The sequence below is a fragment of the Pongo pygmaeus genome, chromosome 15, assembly GCF_028885625.2.
Source record: "Pongo pygmaeus isolate AG05252 chromosome 15, NHGRI_mPonPyg2-v2.0_pri, whole genome shotgun sequence".
NCBI classification, from domain to species: domain Eukaryota; kingdom Metazoa; phylum Chordata; class Mammalia; order Primates; family Hominidae; genus Pongo; species Pongo pygmaeus.
The window spans coordinates 53,241,933-53,259,999 of NC_072388.2; the positions used below are offsets into that span (position 1 = coordinate 53,241,933).

General features: G+C 46.0%; 1 protein-coding gene across 6 annotated transcripts in view; it reads left to right on the top strand.

Moving 5' to 3' along the window:
• The first annotated feature begins 1,771 nt into the window (after positions 1–1,771).
• The window catches only part of SAMD4A (sterile alpha motif domain containing 4A), a 224,610-nt gene continuing 208,314 nt past the window's right edge, over positions 1,772–18,067 (top strand). For 4 of the 6 annotated variants that reach the window (XM_054449791.2, XM_054449792.2, XM_054449794.2 and 1 more), the window contains exons 1-2: positions 1,772–1,909; positions 3,094–3,712. In XM_054449791.2, the coding sequence (XP_054305766.1) occupies positions 3,517–3,712 (196 nt within the window). In that variant the 5' untranslated portion in view covers positions 1,772–1,909; positions 3,094–3,516. Of the gene's footprint in view, positions 1,910–2,718; positions 2,947–3,093; positions 3,713–18,067 lie in introns of those variants that run through there. The other 2 variants (XM_063651606.1, XM_063651607.1) reach the window with 1 other exon arrangement.

Genomic DNA, 18,067 nt, shown 5'->3' on the forward strand with positions numbered 1-18,067 from the left:
GTATATACCGAAGTAGACCATACTCTCTAATCTTCCCTATTTCCTGATATGTTATTATTAAGAATTAGCTAATTGATAGTAATCTCTTGGAGAAAATCTATCATGCCTTTCTGCCTCTACAGTAACAAAACAAAAATAAAACACTGACTCCAGGTTTCCTGTTTTCTAAATAGGGCAAAATACTCATTAAATTAAGCGGATACCTTACCTGTCTGGTTAATAATTAACTTTTAAAAAAAATCCACATTTTTGCAGCTCGACCTCGACAAGACCTTTCAAAAACCCTAACAGATGGTTAGGTGCTATCACGTGTCTGAAACGAACTATACGCTGCAGAAACTAAATTTGAGGAGGAAGGGAAGAAAGCATTGAAATTCCAGGGACATATGCTGGAGTTGGAAAACAAAAGTGTTAATTAGTATAATAATATCTCAGATACTTTCTCTTCAAAACAGTGGATTAGCAGGAGTAGGAAAGGCTGGGTCTGAAACACGCGTTTCACTGCCTTCTCAGAATTACTCCCGTATAAACAAAGCCTCAAGTTGCTGGAGGGAGCAGTGTTTCCTCTGAAATCACGGAGATAGCCCAGATTTAGTCATCCAGTCCTCCTTGCGAATATTCAACCCATATCAGGAGGCACAGAGGTTTTTACGGTTTAGGGTATTTTTAACCAAACCTTTACTTTCAAGACTAGCAGAGGCACTTTCGCAGCCCACCCTGCGCCACTCAGCCTCTGCGCTGCGCCCTCCTCGCCTCTTGTGCGGCAAGGACCTGAAGCCCCCGTGTGGCCGCGGCCCTGCGCACTCTCCAGATCCAGGTGAAGGTTGCGAGGCCTGGTGACGCCTGAGCGCCGACAGGTGGCCTCGCCCCGCCTCTTTGTCGCCCAGGGCGGCGCTCGCCTCCGCTCCAGGCCAGAAGCCGCAGTCCGCGCGCTAGGCACAGCTCCCCCGACCGGTCTCAGGAGTTCGGCCGCCTCCCCGGGGAAGAGCGGGACTCAGCCAGGCGCCGGGCCGGCCTCTAGGAGCCTGCGCCAGAGCAAAGGGCATCCGGCACCCGACCCGGGCCAGGCCCTTGGACTAGGGCGGCACGGAGCCTAGCGCCTGGGCACGTCCAACCCTGCGCACTGCCTCTCAGCCTCGTGAGCCCTTTGCCTCCACGATCCCCAGAACCCATCCCAGCAAGTGCGGCAGTGACCTCGGGTCTCACCGCCCGCGGGCCACACAGCTCGGCCACCCCGGGCCCCCAGAAGGGCCGAGGGTCAGCCAAGCGGACGAACCACATTCCCAAGGACAAGCAGCGGGTGGCAGCACCGCCCCCGCCCGAGCGCCCTCGGGTCCCTTTCTGCCGGGGCTCCAGTGGCTTGAGTGTCCCGGCCCCTCCAGAACACGCAGGCGGCCGCAGGAAGAAATTCACCCGCACCCGTCCTCTTCCCCGAACTTCTTCGTTCCTCTCGGAGGTTCCTTCTACCCGACCCCTCTGCGCCACCAGCTCCTCCCACTCCGCTCCCCTCCCCTTTTTCTGGTCCCCACTTAGGAATCCGTCCCCCCGCCCTGCGCCGGGTCCGGGGTTCCTTCCCCCCGGCTCCCCCCGCGTGCCGTCGCCGCCGCCCGGGTTCCTCTCCCCCCGCTCGGGCGCTCCCTGCCAAGCCCATGATGTAATGGTGTATGTTAATCAGTAGCATGTGGGGAGCTCCGGCTCGGGCGGCTCAGTCCTCCGCGAGCCGACACTGGAGGCAGCAGCAGCGGCGGCTGCAGCGGCCCCGACTCGAAGCGCCGCACTCTCCCCGCGCCGCCCGCCCCGACGGCATGGCCCGCGGCCGGCGCTCCGGGCGCCACCAACCCCGCTGAGGGCCGCCGCGGCCCCGGACCCGCGCAAGGGCCCCCGAGCCGCCGGGATGAGCCGCACCGAGGTGAGCGCTCCCTTCCTACGGCCTTCGGCGGGGGACCCGCGGGTCACTGGGGTCCCCTCCCCGGGGGCTTCCCCCTCCGCCCGAGAAGTTCTGGGAGCCGGAAGCAGCGTGTTGTTGGAAGCTAGCGGCTCCTTGAAGGCTGAGTCGCTGGGCTTTCCTCCCCGCCGGCGGCGGCTACCAGAACCGGGATGGGACTGGGGGAACCCCCGCAGCCGAACTTTCTTTGCTGTCGTTGGGGGGCGTGTGCCTGCGGCGCCGATCCGGATTCCCCGCGGGGCTGCCCCGCCGGCCAAAGGGAGCAGCGCTGCGGACCCCGCCGTCCCCGTGCGGGGCGTGTGCCCAGGGCTGTGCCGCCCTCGGCCTGCGACGCGCGGGCGAGGCTCCGGGCCGGACAGACCCGCCCGTAGGCGGCGGCGGCAGGATGCCTGCTACACACGCGCGCACACACACGCACACGCGCGCGCACAGTGACCGCTCCGGCCGGAGCAGGCCCAGGGAGACCTCCCGGGTGGGCTGGCGCGGCGCGGCGCGGCGCGGCGCGGGGGAGCCGGGGCTCTGGGTTGCGCCGCCGCCCGCTGGGCGCGGAGCTTTGGGTGGGGAGAGTTTATTTTTGTCTCGAGCTGCTGCCGCGGCTGCTCACGGCCTAAATCCAGAGGGGCGCCTGGCGGTGGAGATGCTGGCTGTTGCTGTAGATGGAGCTGCTGCCGCTCGGCTGCTTCTCTGGGAGGAGGAGGAGGAGGAGTAAGAGGAGGAGGAAGGAACTCGGGCTGCCGCTGCCTCCGCCTCTGCTTTGCATTAGCTCCCACCCCCACCCCCGCGCCCCTTCGCAGCCGCATTGCAAGTTTTCTGCGCGGGGAAGATCTGTTGCTGGTGCTGGCGTTCTTAGGCACGGCGCCCGAGGCCACCCCAGGCGGGGCGTGAGGGGAGCACCAGCCGTTGGCAGCGGCAGCAACAGGAAGCCGCGGGGTCTCCTCCCGCACCTGGGAAGCAGGCTTCTCGCTGTTACCCGGTGGGGAATAGCCCATCTCCCGCATCGGGTGCGGAGGGGGCGGCTGGATTTCGGGGAACCCAATCTTCCGCGGGACGCCCCCTCCCCCGGCCCCAGCACCCTCTGATGCCCTCGTCCCCCAGGGCGCGCTCCTCCGCTAGCCGAGGTCTCACTGCAGCTCTTTCTCTCCTTCCAGTGGTGATCGCCGCTCAGGAATGCGGGCGTGAAGGGTCCGAGTTGCCGCCCAGCGGGGAGGAGACCCCAGGACGCCGGAAATCACCATCCCGAAGCTGCAAGAAGGGGGGAGAAAGCATTCTTCATTCAGTTGTGTGCCTTGTGGGGGATTTTTAAAAAGTCGTTATTTTTTTTTTAAAGAAACATTTCCGTGCTACTGTCTGTCATCGTCTCTGGGGAAATCAGCCAGAACCACCGGAACGTAACTGAAACCAGACAAGAGAGGCAGGAGCCCAGGCAGTACCTGCAGCGTCCAGGCACCAGAGCCACCTTGGAACGGGAACGCGTCTCCGGCCGCGGGGCTGCGGCTCCGCCAAACTTTGGGGCGGGTGGGGCGGGTTGGGGCGCCCAGGGGGCTCTGTAGACCGAGGGCGGCCCCCTAACCATGATGTTTCGCGACCAGGTCGGGGTGCTGGCGGGCTGGTTTAAGGGCTGGAACGAGTGCGAGCAGACTGTTGCGCTGCTGTCGCTGCTCAAGCGCGTGAGCCAGACCCAGGCCCGCTTCCTCCAGCTCTGCCTGGAGCACTCGCTGGCCGACTGCGCCGAGCTGCACGTCCTCGAACGCGAGGCCAACAGCCCTGGTAAGTGTGCGGCCGCCGCCGCCGTCCCGCCTGTCCACTCCCCCACCCCTCCACCCCTCCCTCCCTCCCTCCGCTTCCCTGCCTCGGGCCAGGCCGAAGCCAGTCCCAGCCACCCGCGCCGGGACCTGGACGGCGCGGCCCCGAGGCCCTCGGAATCCACCCCCTTCGGTTCCCCCCTACCCCGACCGCCCCCCACCTACTTACCTCCGCCGGCCGCTTTGGGATTTTGCCTACTGTGAACTCCGTCAGCCCCTTCCGTGTGGTAGCTACGGTAGCATGAATGATTGATTTTTCTCTCATGCAGTTTCCTGGGAAATAAGTAAGTCAGGTCACGTAGAGTCTGGATTTTCTGGGTGTGTGTGTTTTTTCCTTTCTCCTTCTTCTTTTGGGCAACGTGGCTCGCTGGATTTCAGCAACACATGATAGACGCCCGGGACTGCCCTTCAGAAGCCAAGCTTGGATAAGGCTGTGTGAGGAGTACATGAAAATCCAATTTTATTATTCATTTTTCCCCACAGATATTCTGGTTTTAGAGCTCCGTCTTCAGAATAATATGCAGGTGACGCTACAGACTAGTAAAATGACATTTGCAGTATATATATGTATTATGCGGTTAAGCTTACCGCTCGTGACATTATCCATATTGATACGGATCTTGTAGAAAGGGTCTTGGAGAAAGGACAGGCATGAAGTGGGTTACTTAATGCTTTTCGTTAGGAAACTTTACTGAATAGAACAGAATCGTTTCATATTACCCTGCTAGTATTTACAGACACCTCAACTAGTATGGAAAGTGAATATAGTCGAAAGGTCCAGCAGTTTCCTATTTGCTAGCGTGGGTGGTGACAGACTGAAATTATATCCTGGAGGGTAGGAGGAGGCTGGGGGATGGGGGGAAAGGCTGATGGTTGTGATTTTGGATAGGGGGAAATTCTTTAGTTCATGCTGCTGCAGGAGGGTGAACAGAGCCCCCAGTGTTTATGCAGAGAAAAGAATGCAGGGTCCTCTTCCAGCTGTTCCATGTTGGAGCTGCGAGCCTGCAAAGCTCAGCAGAGGTCTGGGCTGCCATTTGATGACAAGGTCTAGTCCAGGGCAGTGGGGCCTGGGAGACACTAAAGTGAGTGTGCCTTCAGAACAGCAAGAAGCGAGCCGGCCTACTCATTCCTCCTCCCTAGTATGGTGTGCATGATGGTGAAAACACTAGAATGGGATGCTTCCATATATAGAATCATAGGGTGGAAGTGACCGCTGGAAATCTTCACAGTTCTTTTCCTGACCAGACAGGACTGCACCCGAAAGATCCTGCATGGCCAAGTATGGAGGGCCACATTGAAGGAGATTCCATTGAGCCCGAGCCTCCCAGCTCACACCAGGACTCACTGGGGTGGCGATGACAGGGCCCCCTTTGGTTGAGCTCCACGTTTATAAATAGCTGGAGGGCCAGCCTCCTTCACTGGGGTGTGGAAGCATAACTAGGGTAACTGATGATCCACCCTCTTTGCTTCCTTCCTTAATTTCAGCGGGAAGCCTGGTTTACCTGCTCGGCTTTACTTTCTCAGGTTTGACAAACAGGGTTATATAAACTTTTGCATTTTATAGATTGCAGAGGATTTACGCAGAGTTATTTAGGTTGAATGCTTGATTTCAGTGCTGGTAGGGACTGTTAAAACTCATCTTTAGGTTATTCAAATGTTGAAGCAGCACTTTTTCCCTTTGAGTAATGGAAATGACTTTTCCCAATAGAGCAGCCACCAGGTGAGTAAGTAAAACAGTTAAATGTTAAAATAAGGTGGCCCAATTTTAAAAATCTCATAATTAAAAAAATTGAACTGTGAATTTTTTGAAGTCACTTGGCAATTTTTTTCCCTTAAGAAATGTTTGGCCATACTTATTTGTAGAAGATACCCACCTGTTCATGCTGCTAAATGATGTAGATATACAAAATACAGAACCATTATGTAAGATAGGAACTAGTCTCCAGTTTCTGGATTAATCCTTCACGTAGACATTTTGCCTGCATGGAAATCTTTACACTTGTTTTGTTGTGTGGCCAGGACAGAAATTTCTTAGGAGGTCATGTGATGATTTGGTTTACTTTTGGAGTGTGGGGATCATAAAGAGCATCAGGAGTTGTCATAGCATACCTGAGTCTGTAGTGTGGCTCTCTGCATATCCGGAAACTAGCCAAGAACCAGGAAGGGGGCCAAAAGTCCACTTCGCAACCAGAGTAGATAGCATGAAAGTCCAAGAGAGTATTTCAGGCCCTCTCTCAGAATGTACTTGCTCTTACTCCAGACACAATCCTAACATTTAAAAAATTTGACAAATAATCCGTAGTGTATTGGGGGTAACACATTTAGAATGGGGTGAGGGACTGCTGTAATCAGTAGTAAAAAGTGACCCCTGACAGCCTGACAACTAGGGAAGAGACAGAGAAACTGTAACTTTAGACAAGAATTGGGGCAGAAACTTTGAAGGCTCGGGAATATTAGGGTGGGAACCCTCAATTGACCTTGCAGGCCCCACTCTATAATAACATAAACAAATAATTGCTATTTACTGTTGTTAACGGTGAACTACGGAAATAATACATTTTTAGATACACTCTTTAAAAAGAGAAGGAAATGTTCAATATACTTTGGAAATATTTACACCCAGAATAATTAACCTCTGAGCTGTTTTGATGTGTAAGGCTCTTACCAATTCAGAAAACTAGGCTGTGCAGAATGACTCATTCATTGGATTGCCGAGATTTCCTGTACTGAAGTCATCTTGTATCACTTTATTTTGTAATCATCAATTTAAAAAACCCTCACATTTCGTCTAGTGTTTAGAGATTTTAATACTTGGTAAATGGGAAACAAATTCATATCTGGGACTCAATCTCAGTATAATAAAGGAAAAATTACTAGTAATAGTATGAATGTATCTCTTGTTTTATGCAGGATTGATTTTAAATAGTGAGATATCCTGCGCATTAAACATGATTTATTTGAGATTTGTGGGATGTAATTTGGTGCTTTCATTCTCTTAAATTTACTGAGAATCTAGTGATTCACTGGTTCATCCTTTGCCTCAGGCTCATGGTCATTGGAGATTCCAAGAAAATGATTGAATCAATCTCTATGGATTTATTTGTATGTGTTTTTCTTTTAACAGATATGGTCATGATCAGTTCTCTAGTACAGTCTTGTTCCCAGGATCCTTATAACCTTAGATAAGTCTCTTCAGCTACTGCCCCAGTTGAACATTGAGACTTCTGGCCAGTCTCAATTCCGGGACTAGCAGGTCATTTGATACCTACAAGTAGCAAAAATGCAACCCACTGACTTTACCTGAAGTTTTCAAAAGAAAAATAGATTTTGTGGCATTGTTTATTTATGGCTTTTGTCACTTGGACTTGAAATATATTTTTCATAGAGATTTATAAGTTAATCCACAAAAACGTAACCCACAAAATATACACTATTTGTGTATGTTTGTGGTAAGTAAATGACAATAAATTAAATACTTATAGTTAAATACAAGAGAAAAGAGTATCCAAAATGGTGATGTTTGAGACAAAAAATAATTGTGGAGATTGAAGACTCTCTCTCAGAATGTATACTCTTATTCTAGACACAATTCTAACTTTTTTAAAAAAATTGATAATCCATAGTGTATTGGAGGTAACACATTTAGAATGGGATGAGGGGCTGTCACCCTCACCCCATATTTGTGTAAACTTGCTGTCATTAGAGGGTAGGTATGTTGGTTCCATGATTTTTATGGTTTTGGTTTCCGTAGTACAAGTATGCCATCCTCCACCCTGCGTTACTTTTTAAGGTTACAAATGGAATAAAAAGAAAGCAGCAGAAGAGGTTTTCCTGATTATATGGATAAGATCTTGTTTGTCATTTTTTCATTCATTTATTCATTCCACAAACATTTTCTGACTGCCTGCTATTTTCCTGACCCAGTGTTATGCAATGGAAATGTAAAGGTAACTTAACTCTAGTCCAGTGCCTAGTACAGATAGATACTCTTAGTGTGGGGTAAATGACTAATATAATATCATAGGTGCTGAAGCATAGATATGGGGATAAAAAGTATGAGGAGAGGCCTACTGGGAGCATTGTGAACCTAGCCACTTATTGCCTGGTGAATCAGGGAAGACTTCCCTGAGGAGGAGATACATTTGAGCTGAGTCCTGAGGGGCGAATAGGAGTTGGTTCAATATATTAATATAAAAAGGATTGTAAAGAGGGCTCAAGAAGGTATCTCCCATGCAGAAGATAGTGTTATCCCCTTTAGTGTATGGGCCTACATGCATGATCCTCTGAGAGGCATGAGTGGAAGAGCCAGTTTAGTTCAGACAGTTTCCATTTTGGCCACATGGTGGCATTATCTTCTGAGAGCAGCTTGGTTGCTGTCTGCATTGGCATATGCAGGAGAAGGAAGGATGGAAATGGAGAAAAAAGTATTCTCCACGTGGCCATTTATTTATAGTCATAGGAGGGCATAAGTTGTAGAAGATTTTTAGAGTATAGATTTTTAAATCAGCCCGGGCTAGTTAAATAATTTCTAAGCCTCAGTTTTCTTATCTGAGAAATGATGATTATAAAACCTTGTTATTGTCCGGAAGTTACTTGTTAATGATCCAGCAAGGATCTATTCTATCCCTCAGGTTTAAATTTGCCTTTAATTAATATAGAATTGATATAAATAATATTTTTCTAAATGATCAGAAATCTTCTCATTTAAAGGATTATGAAGAAGAGATTGAGGATGACTTGGAACCCTAAAAAGATATAAGTCTACTGGGACCCACCTTCTATGTTTTAGCTTTGTTTTTTCACTCTGTCTCCTAAAAATATGCAGCCCTGACCCAGTTTTCCCAAATAACTTATCAACACTTTTTCCTTCAGTTGGTGAATGTGAAAAGAAGAAATCGTTTTGCTGAATGAAATATATAGGGGCTTTATATGTGAAGCACTTTTTACTTAGGGTTTTGTAATTTTCTTTGGGTCGGTCTGGGATGGCCCTGCAGGTTACTGCTGCTTGTAAGTTGTAGCAGGTCATACATATTTGTACTCTTTGTTGTGAATAATTTGGATTTGGTTGTATTGTCTGGGCGCTCACGGCTTTCAACAATTGAGTATATGCTATAAACAGGCCCCATCAAAGCAAGTAAAAGGCAGAGAAACTTCACAACAGTCAAATTGGCTTGTTTTTGTTTAAATAAACAAACGAGGACACAAGATGAGGGTTGAAGGGCTGAAAGTAACTGAAAACTTCCCAGACAGTCCTACAGAAGTCTAATTCTAAAGAAAATTGACAACACCAGAGAAGAGGGAAAATATTGCTTCTCCTTGACCCAAGGAGAAATTTGGAGGTTTTCATCTGTGGGTGAAGTGCTTTGTGTAACTCATTTGCTAGGAAAGGTATGGTGCTCATAGAAATCTTTTCTTTTCCTTTTTAAAATATACAATCACTACTTTGAAATTTTAGTATGTTCCTTCCTTTTCATCTCTCCTGATCATTCCTTCCAAGGCCTCACTGAGCTCATCCAATTCACATAGATTAAGATGCAGAAGCAGACATCCCTTCTGAGCTATTTTTGCTTCCATTGAAGCTGCCTGAGGCAGGATTTTCCCAAAGAAAGCAGAACTTTTAGAACGGGAGCCGAGAGTCAAGGCTTGGGCCTTGCTCTGCTGCCTACGTCCCAACAGCCAGCTTGGAATTCAGAGGACCTGCCTGCTTTTATGTAGGAACATGGGATTCCCTGGAACCCGGAAGCTCATTCTAGTATTTTGTTCCCATTCCACATATCAACATTTTAAAACAGCTTTCTTGTCTTAGTTTACTAGGAAAAAGCAATCAAATGATTCAGTGGTTTCTTTTACACAGTAGATAATACAGTGCCATTATAATGGTACCTGACAAAGTGTATCTGGTAAGAAAGTGGGACTGAGTTCCTTGGCACATATAAATTTACCAAATACCCCAGCAGAGAGCCCAGGGCCCTGTCAAAAGCTGAAATACACATTACTCCTCTCAAGTAGCTTACACTCGAGTTGCAGAGCTGAAACAAACATAGGAAAATATGTAATAATTCGATCATACACAGTTGCTAAGTGCTGTGGTTCTGATTAGAGAACAAAACTGAAATTGAGTGAAAGGAGAGAACAGGGTGGATTGGGCAGTCTGAGAAGCTGAATGGAAGAAGTAATCTTGACTGTGTCACATGAAGTAAGTGCTTTTAGGGCTTATAAGATTCTTGCTGTTGTAGTACCTCAAATGCCAGTTTCATCAAGAAAACCACACATGCAGGGAACTCTGTGCATGTGCCATGGAAGGGGCAGGCTTCCTGGGCCTTGGAAGGATGAGTGTGAATAGAGTAGAGAGAGGGGAGCATGAGGGATATTCACCGTCATAAGTGATTGCTTAGTGAATGGAGAATCAATCCCAACACTCTATGATTTCCAGTATATTTAAAGATAGGAAAATGGAACATCTGGTCACCTAGTATTTTCATCCCGCTTAAGTATGCATAACATTGTAAGACTTAGTAATAGTTCTCTTGGCTCCTCCTAGTAGGATATTTTTGTAGGATGCTTTGACTCTAACTAGCATTGAGCAATAACATCTGAAACAGTTAGAGGAAAAGATAAAGTGTCGTAGACCAGTACTCAAAATTAGTTGCATGCAGATCACTTTGGGATCTTGTACTGAAAACTCTGATTGAAGAGGCCTGTGGAGGTGGAGCTGAACTCCTGGGGTTGTAATAGGCTCCCAGGTGATGTTGATGCTGCGTATCTGCAGACCATACTTTGAGGGTGGACTATTAGAAATGAAAGGTAATTTAGAGGCAATTTGGTGCAGTAGCTTTCAAGTTTTACCACTGTGTGTCAGAAGATTTTCGTTTGCAAATGAGAACTTAGATGAAGGCTTATGGGAAGTGAATGTCCCCCCAACCCCCTACTCCCCAAACCTGACTGTCCTAGGAGAGCAGTTTGGAAATCTGTGACCAAGGGCAGTGGTCTTTCTCAGGCTCTGAGACAAGACATTGGTTGACAAAGCTATGGCCAGCAGATCTGGGATCAGAATCTGACTCTCCTCAGTCCGATGCTCTTTCTCCTGTCTCAGCCCCTATCAAATGGCAGTAACCTGTTAGAGCCCTTGCTTAGGGCTGGGTTTTAAACTGGCCCAGGTGGTTTCCTATAATAAGATGGGGAGCACTTATCTTTTGCCCACTGAACTTGCTGCTATGAGGAAGGTCATTTTCTGAGTCTCTCTACAGTTTTCTGTTGGCTTCACATGCAGAGCAAAACAAATCTTTCTTAGCTCTGGTGGTGGGACCTCTTTGGAAGGCAGGGGGAGGAGACAGACAGGACAAGGTGGACACTGTGGTCAGTCCTAACTAGTAATGTACAAAAGTGCATGCTAAGTGTCTACGGGCACTTTGAGGTCACTTTGCCCTGGAAAATCCCCATGGATTGCTTTAGTCAGAGAGTATCCTAGTGGTGCAGGTGTGTTTCATATGATGGAATTATTGATTTAAAAATCTTTTCAAGTTTTACTTATGTATGTAAGCACTGAAATACTGGTGCTTTTTAGTTTGGTAGTGTGGTCACTCATTAAATTATTTGAGCATTTTATATACTGCTTTCAGCAATAATTCTCTCACTGGTTCTTTGAACTACCTCTCACAGCCTGCACTGAGTTTGGGTTTGAAGAAGGCTGGAGAATTTCCCCGAGCTTTTTGGATATGCTGAAATTTCCAGGCACTCTAGTGATCAGTGTCTTAGGGAAAATGAGGCTCCAGGAAAGATTTCTTTCTTTCTTTCTTTCTTTTTTTTTTCTTTTTTTTTTTTTTGCTGATGCTATGGGCTGTAAAGTTCAGCTGGAAAGAGCAGGAATGTTCATTCCAGAGACTGGATGGGAGAGTTCTCTTCCCCCTACTTCCCTAGAGCACTCCCATAAAGTTCAATCACTGGAATTTCTGAAGCAGTTTATCCTGATCTGTCATAGAATCCAGGCGTCTGTGTATGCAGCATAAATACATACACAACATTGACTTTCATTGTATACATTTCTATCTGTGTATGTGCACCAAACATGTGATTTAAACACAGTTAAAATGCGTGACTAAAATGTCAATGCTGAACCAGTTTTGAAATTTTGAAGAGTGGTAAATGAATGGGAGAAACAAACCGTCTGACTTTAGAACCACTCCATGTGCCTCAAGATAAATAACCTTGTCTCCATTTGAAAAAGGAAAAAGGAGGGAGAAACCAGGTTTTGTACATTGTAGGCATCTGAGAGGTTAATATTGGGCCTGTGCAAGATACCAGAAGAATATTTAAAACATAATCTGTGAGTGTATGGATGAAGAAATAGGAACCATCATGGTTTTGCTATGAGTGGGAGGGTGGACCGTGGAGAACTAATGCCATTTCCTATCTGATGGGGCAGTGGGAAAGGAGGGGAGATAGCATTTGCTGAGAGACTTCTGTGTTCCAGGCAGATCACAGGGAATCCCATATCTAAGTTTCAGCATAGCCTTTGACAAAACCTCTTATTTCCTGATGAATTAATGGAGAAATAGCAGCAGGTGAGAATCTAGTTGTGTGGCTTTAGAGTGGTTTCAGTGACTGTTACAGGCCTGTCTCCAGCCACTGTCTGCCTAAAGGGAGATCTCTGGTGCTGTACATTGAAGCTCACATGTTGGACATTATCACTAGTGTTGATGGAGTGTGACTTAGCCTGGGGTCCCCAAGAAGGCAGAGCCTGAGGCAAGGGCTGGTGTGTGGGTGGCTTATTTTGGGCACTGATCCCAGGCAACAGGAAAAGGGGCTACAAAGAGAGAAACAAGGAAGGAGGAAGAGCCAACACAAGCCTGCATTATCAAGCTGGTCACTGCTGTGGGCAGTGGGGGCTTAATCCCACAGGGATCCTCTGAGGAGCCACATAGAATGTGCTTGGGAAGTGGCTGAAGGACAGATGAGGTAGGCATGTATCCATTATTCCCCTCTCCCTTGGCCAAGGGTTGCCCCGGGGTACTGAGTCCCTGTACTGTCAGGTTTGTACATGTTTCTGCAGGTGTCTCAAAGATGCCCCAAGGCAGAATGCTGGAAAGACATGGTACAGCCAAGGCAGGGTGCTGTCAGGTTGTACCTGTGTGAAGCTGGGGTCCACAGCAAGGGCTGCAGTGTTATCCAAAGTGAGAAGATGTTTGTCAAATCTATGGATGAACCTAGAAGGATAGCTCATGGCTTGATGACAGAATCATGATCAAAATACTTGAATGTAACAAGATGACATATAAAGCATTAAAGTGTAGCCCCTACATTGGCATCCCCTAAACCTAAGCTAGAGAAGGCATAGTGCTTCAATAGCATGCATGAAAAGGGACTCTGGCTTTTAGCAGACTTACAACTTCATATGAATAATGTCACAATGTGGTTGCCCCCAAAGCCACTAAACTGTGATACAGTCATTGTACTCAGAACAAGTCTGTGCTACGAGCCGCACTCTCCCTGGAGTCCAGGAGGCAGTTCTGGGTACACACTCGGAGGGAGATGGACAAATCAGGATGTGGCCAGACAAGACAGGATGGCGGGGGGCGCTCAAAAGCCAGGGCGAACTGAGAAGAAGATGAGCAGAGAGCTGTCACTGCTTACTCAGAAAGCTGGCTTGGAGTTGAAGGGTTAAATTCTCTGTCCATGTAGAGGGCAGTGGGTGGAAGCTGCTGTTCATTTAGCTCAGAGTAGAGAAAAACTTTTTGATGATTAGGGCTGCCCAAACAATGCAGTGGCCTGGGCTTCATCAGAGTTGGACGAGCCTTTAGCATCGAGCAGAATAATCCTTGCGAATAAGACTGACTCCTGTTTATTGAGCACCTGCTCTGTGCCAGTTGTTTGCATAACATGACCTCATTTATTTTTCCCGATAACCCTATGAGATGAGGTAGGAACTGCCATTATTCCTTTTGTCAGGGAGGAAACAAGCACTCTGGCTTCGGAACCACCCCACGTGCCTCTCTACTGTAGGGATTTAGTGTCTATTTGCTTAGAAAAGAAGCTCTGATTTCTTGGATGACTTCCAAAGTCCCTTCTGACCTTAAGATTAGATTCTATGATTTCTATAAATCAGGAATGAAGATAGGAACACAAAACTATTGAGAGCAGAGGAGAAAGAGAGAGAGAGAGAGACAAGATGAGTAAATGAATGAATGAGTGAATAAATAAGGGTGGTTTTAAAAGTTTTCTTGGTGGGCGCACTGGCTCATGCCTGTAATCCCAGCACTTTGGTAGGCTGAAGTGGGCGGATCACTTGAGGTCAGGAGTTCAAGACCAGCTTGGCCAACATGGCGAAACCCCATCTCTACCAAAAATACAAAAAATTAGCTGGGCGTGGTGGTGTGCGCCTGTAGTCCCAACTACTCGGGAGGCTGAGGCAGGAGAATTGCTTGAACCCAGGAGGCAGAGGTTGCAGTAAGCCGAAATTGCACCACTGCACTCCAGCCTGGGTGACAGAGTGAGACTCCATCTTAAAAAAATAAAAAATAAAAATAAAAGTCTTCTTGATTTCCAGTGTATTCCTCCTGCACTTTTTGGCCTGTTTGGACCACAGATTTGTGGCTTTTTATGAAATACACCTGTAGATTTTCAGTTTTTTTATGGTAGTAGACAGTCAAAGGCTAGATCACTGTGATGAGTAGGGCTTCCACATTTAAGAAAAAGCTGTAATGGAGTGAATTGAATCTTGCTTCTTTTGGGTCACCCAAAAGCAGTGATAAGTGCTGAGTGTGTTAGGCACTTATTAACAAAAGTAACTCAGAATTGCTGTCTAAACCTCCATATCTTTTTTGTTCTCTCCGTGTAGTTCTAAAAATGACCATATGATATTCTTTGAATGGTAAGAGCGTCTATTCTTTTTTCTTAGCATGTTCTGTGTGTCACACACTGTGCAGACAGCAGCATACATACACAAACACTATCTCCTGTTATTGAATGGATGAATGATACAAAGAAGTAGACCGAGTGGTTGTGAAAATTAAATGCAGTATATTTCAATAATTAGATAATGGGCTGACCTCTCAGAGTCAAGCACACTGTAAGTGCTTAATCACTGGTTTCTAAGTTATATGAATCTCTCAAAGTAGATACTATCTCCATTTTCCAGATGAGGAAACTTAGGTTTAGAGTGATTGGAAATGTGCCTAAGGTCACCAGCATCTTTCTGATCCCAAAACCTATGTTGAATCCTTGCTATTGCATGAATGCTGAAGATAGATTCCAGTTCTTAGGTAAATGAAAATGTTGGCAATTGAACGAAAAACATGTATTTTTAATGATAGTTTTAATAATTCACAGTAACATTGTATATGTTTCATCTTAGAAAAATTCTTTTCAGCTTGTCCATTTAAATATTCCTCTTACTTATTACATTTTAACTCTCCATAGCTTGGTATGGCTTAGCTTTGGTTTTCCACTGGCTTTAAAAAAATTAAGTGAAAGGCATTGATTTAAACATCTCTCTTCCTTCAAGGAAGACTCATGGAATGGTTGCTTCTGTGGCCTCTGCATGAATGGGCTGGGCTTGGGGAGGGAAACAGGCCCTGCACGCTGCAGAAAGGAAAGCCTAAGGAATGTGTTACGTAATTGCTCATGACGTCCTTGACTTTGACAAACTAGGAATTGATGTGCTGGATCAGGATCTCCATAGGATCTGGAATTGGGCAAAGCACCAATCTGAGGGCTGTAAATTAAAATGAGCTCTCCTGTTGTTTGTAAGTGGTGGAAATTTTCAGAACATTAGTTTAGGAAAACATGTTACAGTTGGTTTAAGAGTGAGTTGTATTTATTTCATTTACTAGCAACATGCAATTAAGGAAGTAGAAGAGACCTTACATACTGCAGCCCCTTTGTTGAAGACCTGAGAAGACTGAGGTGTACTGGGGTCCACTAAGGGCACCTGTTAGTAGGGGAAGAGCTGGTGTTACATCCAGTCGCTTCCTGACTTTGACCTAGACTTTGATATCGCAACTTTCTCATGGCCGACTTGGCTGCCACAGTGAATGACTTTTTGTGCTGGAAATGAGAGAGCCTCTATATACCTGAATTTCAAAGACTACATTCATTAAAATGGTCCCCTCAAAGTCATTTCCAGACTCCCCCACCCCTTTCTGTTTCTTTACTCACAATAAAGCACATTTTTGTTTGAATTGGAAAGTGATTAGCCCTCATATTTTGAAATTGCAAAGTGTTACAGTGTAGGAAGTATGTTATAATCACTGTTCCAGCAATGTCCTCTTGGTTTATGCAGAATCTGACTCGGCTACTCTGGAGTTGCCCTAAACCCTAGTGGAGCACTGGGTGTCCTTCATGACTGCCCACTGCCTGTAGGGAGAAATTTCATTCATTCGTTGGTTAAACAGTTCCTTACTGGGTGTTAATGTGTATGGTGGTGTGGACCAACCAGGAGTCTCCTTGTCTACGACAGCTCTTCCTGAGGGTCTTCCCCAGTCTCTCAGGGCTTGCTGGTGCCCTGCTGATACCTTTGTATAGCACTAGTCTCAAGGTACTGGTGTTATTCACTATCTGATTACCCTGTGCCTTAGTCACTTTTATCCTCCAGTGCCTAATAGTGTGTCTAGCTCATAGGTGATCTCAGAACGTTTTTGTTGAAAGAGCGGATGAATGAATTTAAAAAAATTTAACTGACGTCCGTAATCCACAAGGGGTTTACCATCTAGATTGTGAGGTAAATCTAAGTGCCTACAGATTGATTAACAAAGCAGGTCAAGATGAGAATCCTCACGCTGTTACCAAGATATATATGATAAAGGCCAGAGGAAATAGATGCTGGTTTCCCCTCAGACCCTTACAGAAGACCTGGGTTAGGGTCTTGGTGTCATCATGTACAAGTGTGTTACCTTGTAAAAATTATTTAAGCTCTCTGAGCCTCAGGTTCCTCATCTGTGAAATGGAGTTACCACTACAGAAATCACAAGGCTATTACCAGGATTATGGATGTTTAAAAGTACTTTGTAAACTGTATCATATTATACAAAAGCAGAGTGACATTATTCTCAAAGTACCAGTTGAAACAATGGGATACAAATTCAGGAATGTGGGTTTTAAAAGGTCCGGGAAAAGATGACCATGGTTTCTTTTTCAGAGCTTTTGCACTGTTAGCAAGAGCTGAAATAAACACATGGTTCTCTTGGCGAACACCAGGCCCCTCTGGGCCTGAACGAAGGCCTGCATCCAATGATCCAATTCAATTGGGACTTTAAGCCTTGTGGCCCTGATTTCCACAGGCTGGACTGTCTATAACATCAAAGTTAAGTTTGTGTTCACTTTCATCCTTTTAATTGATTAGATAATTAAATGTACTCTCTTCAAGTATGAAGGACTCAGGTGTCCATGCTAAAGAATTTCTTTTGGAGAAAGTCACATAAAATGTTGTATTGTGACCTCTGTATCCCTGCCTGTAAAGATTCCAGTATGAGTGGTCATGGAACCATTCAAAGCATGCCACAGGGATTCTATACCTATTTTGATAGTATGGATTCTTTAAAAATTTCTGATAATTTTTTAAAATTCTGTTTTTAAGGAGGTAAACCTAGATAAAAATTATTATTAAACTTAAACCCATTCAGTGCAAAACCTTTGAGTGTTTCTGTGTACCTCAGCTAAACAAGAAAATAATTGTTTTGCTTTTCGTTCTATAATATTATTTCCACTTTTACCTTTCACTGAACAAGCGTTCATTGGAAAAAGAGAAGGCTTTCTTGTCATTGTTCTTTGTTGTTATTATTTTAACAAAACCTCCCTATTTTCACATTTTCTTTTTGTGGCAGAATGAGCTGTGTTAGCACATTTTGCAGATTATTGTGGTATTTGCAGATGATCTGAGCACAGTTAAAATATTGAAATTCTGAGCTATAAGGTCAAACTTGAGCCTCATGTGTGATTCTGATATTAAGCTGCTGGTGGGTTATATGGAAATAATTGTGGCGTATGTATGTTTAGTTCACAACATTTTAGATAGGAATAATTTGGACAAGAATTGCTGCTGCTGTTTTTTTTTTTAATTTTATTTTTTATTTTTAAAGACTTTCCTACCTTCTCATTGAGAGAGAGAAAGATGCCCAGAGTTAAAATAGGAGGTGCTTGGGTATTTTGTTGAACTTCACAAGTTAAACTGGCGAATGGTGTCCATCAGCTGTTATTCAGTCCTTGAACAGAGCAGATATGTTTGTGCGAGGACAAAGAAGATGCCTCGAAGACAAAGAAGAAGATGCCTCATCGTCCCCTGAGCTCCCATATGGCATCTGCATATCACCAGCTCAGCACTTAGCAC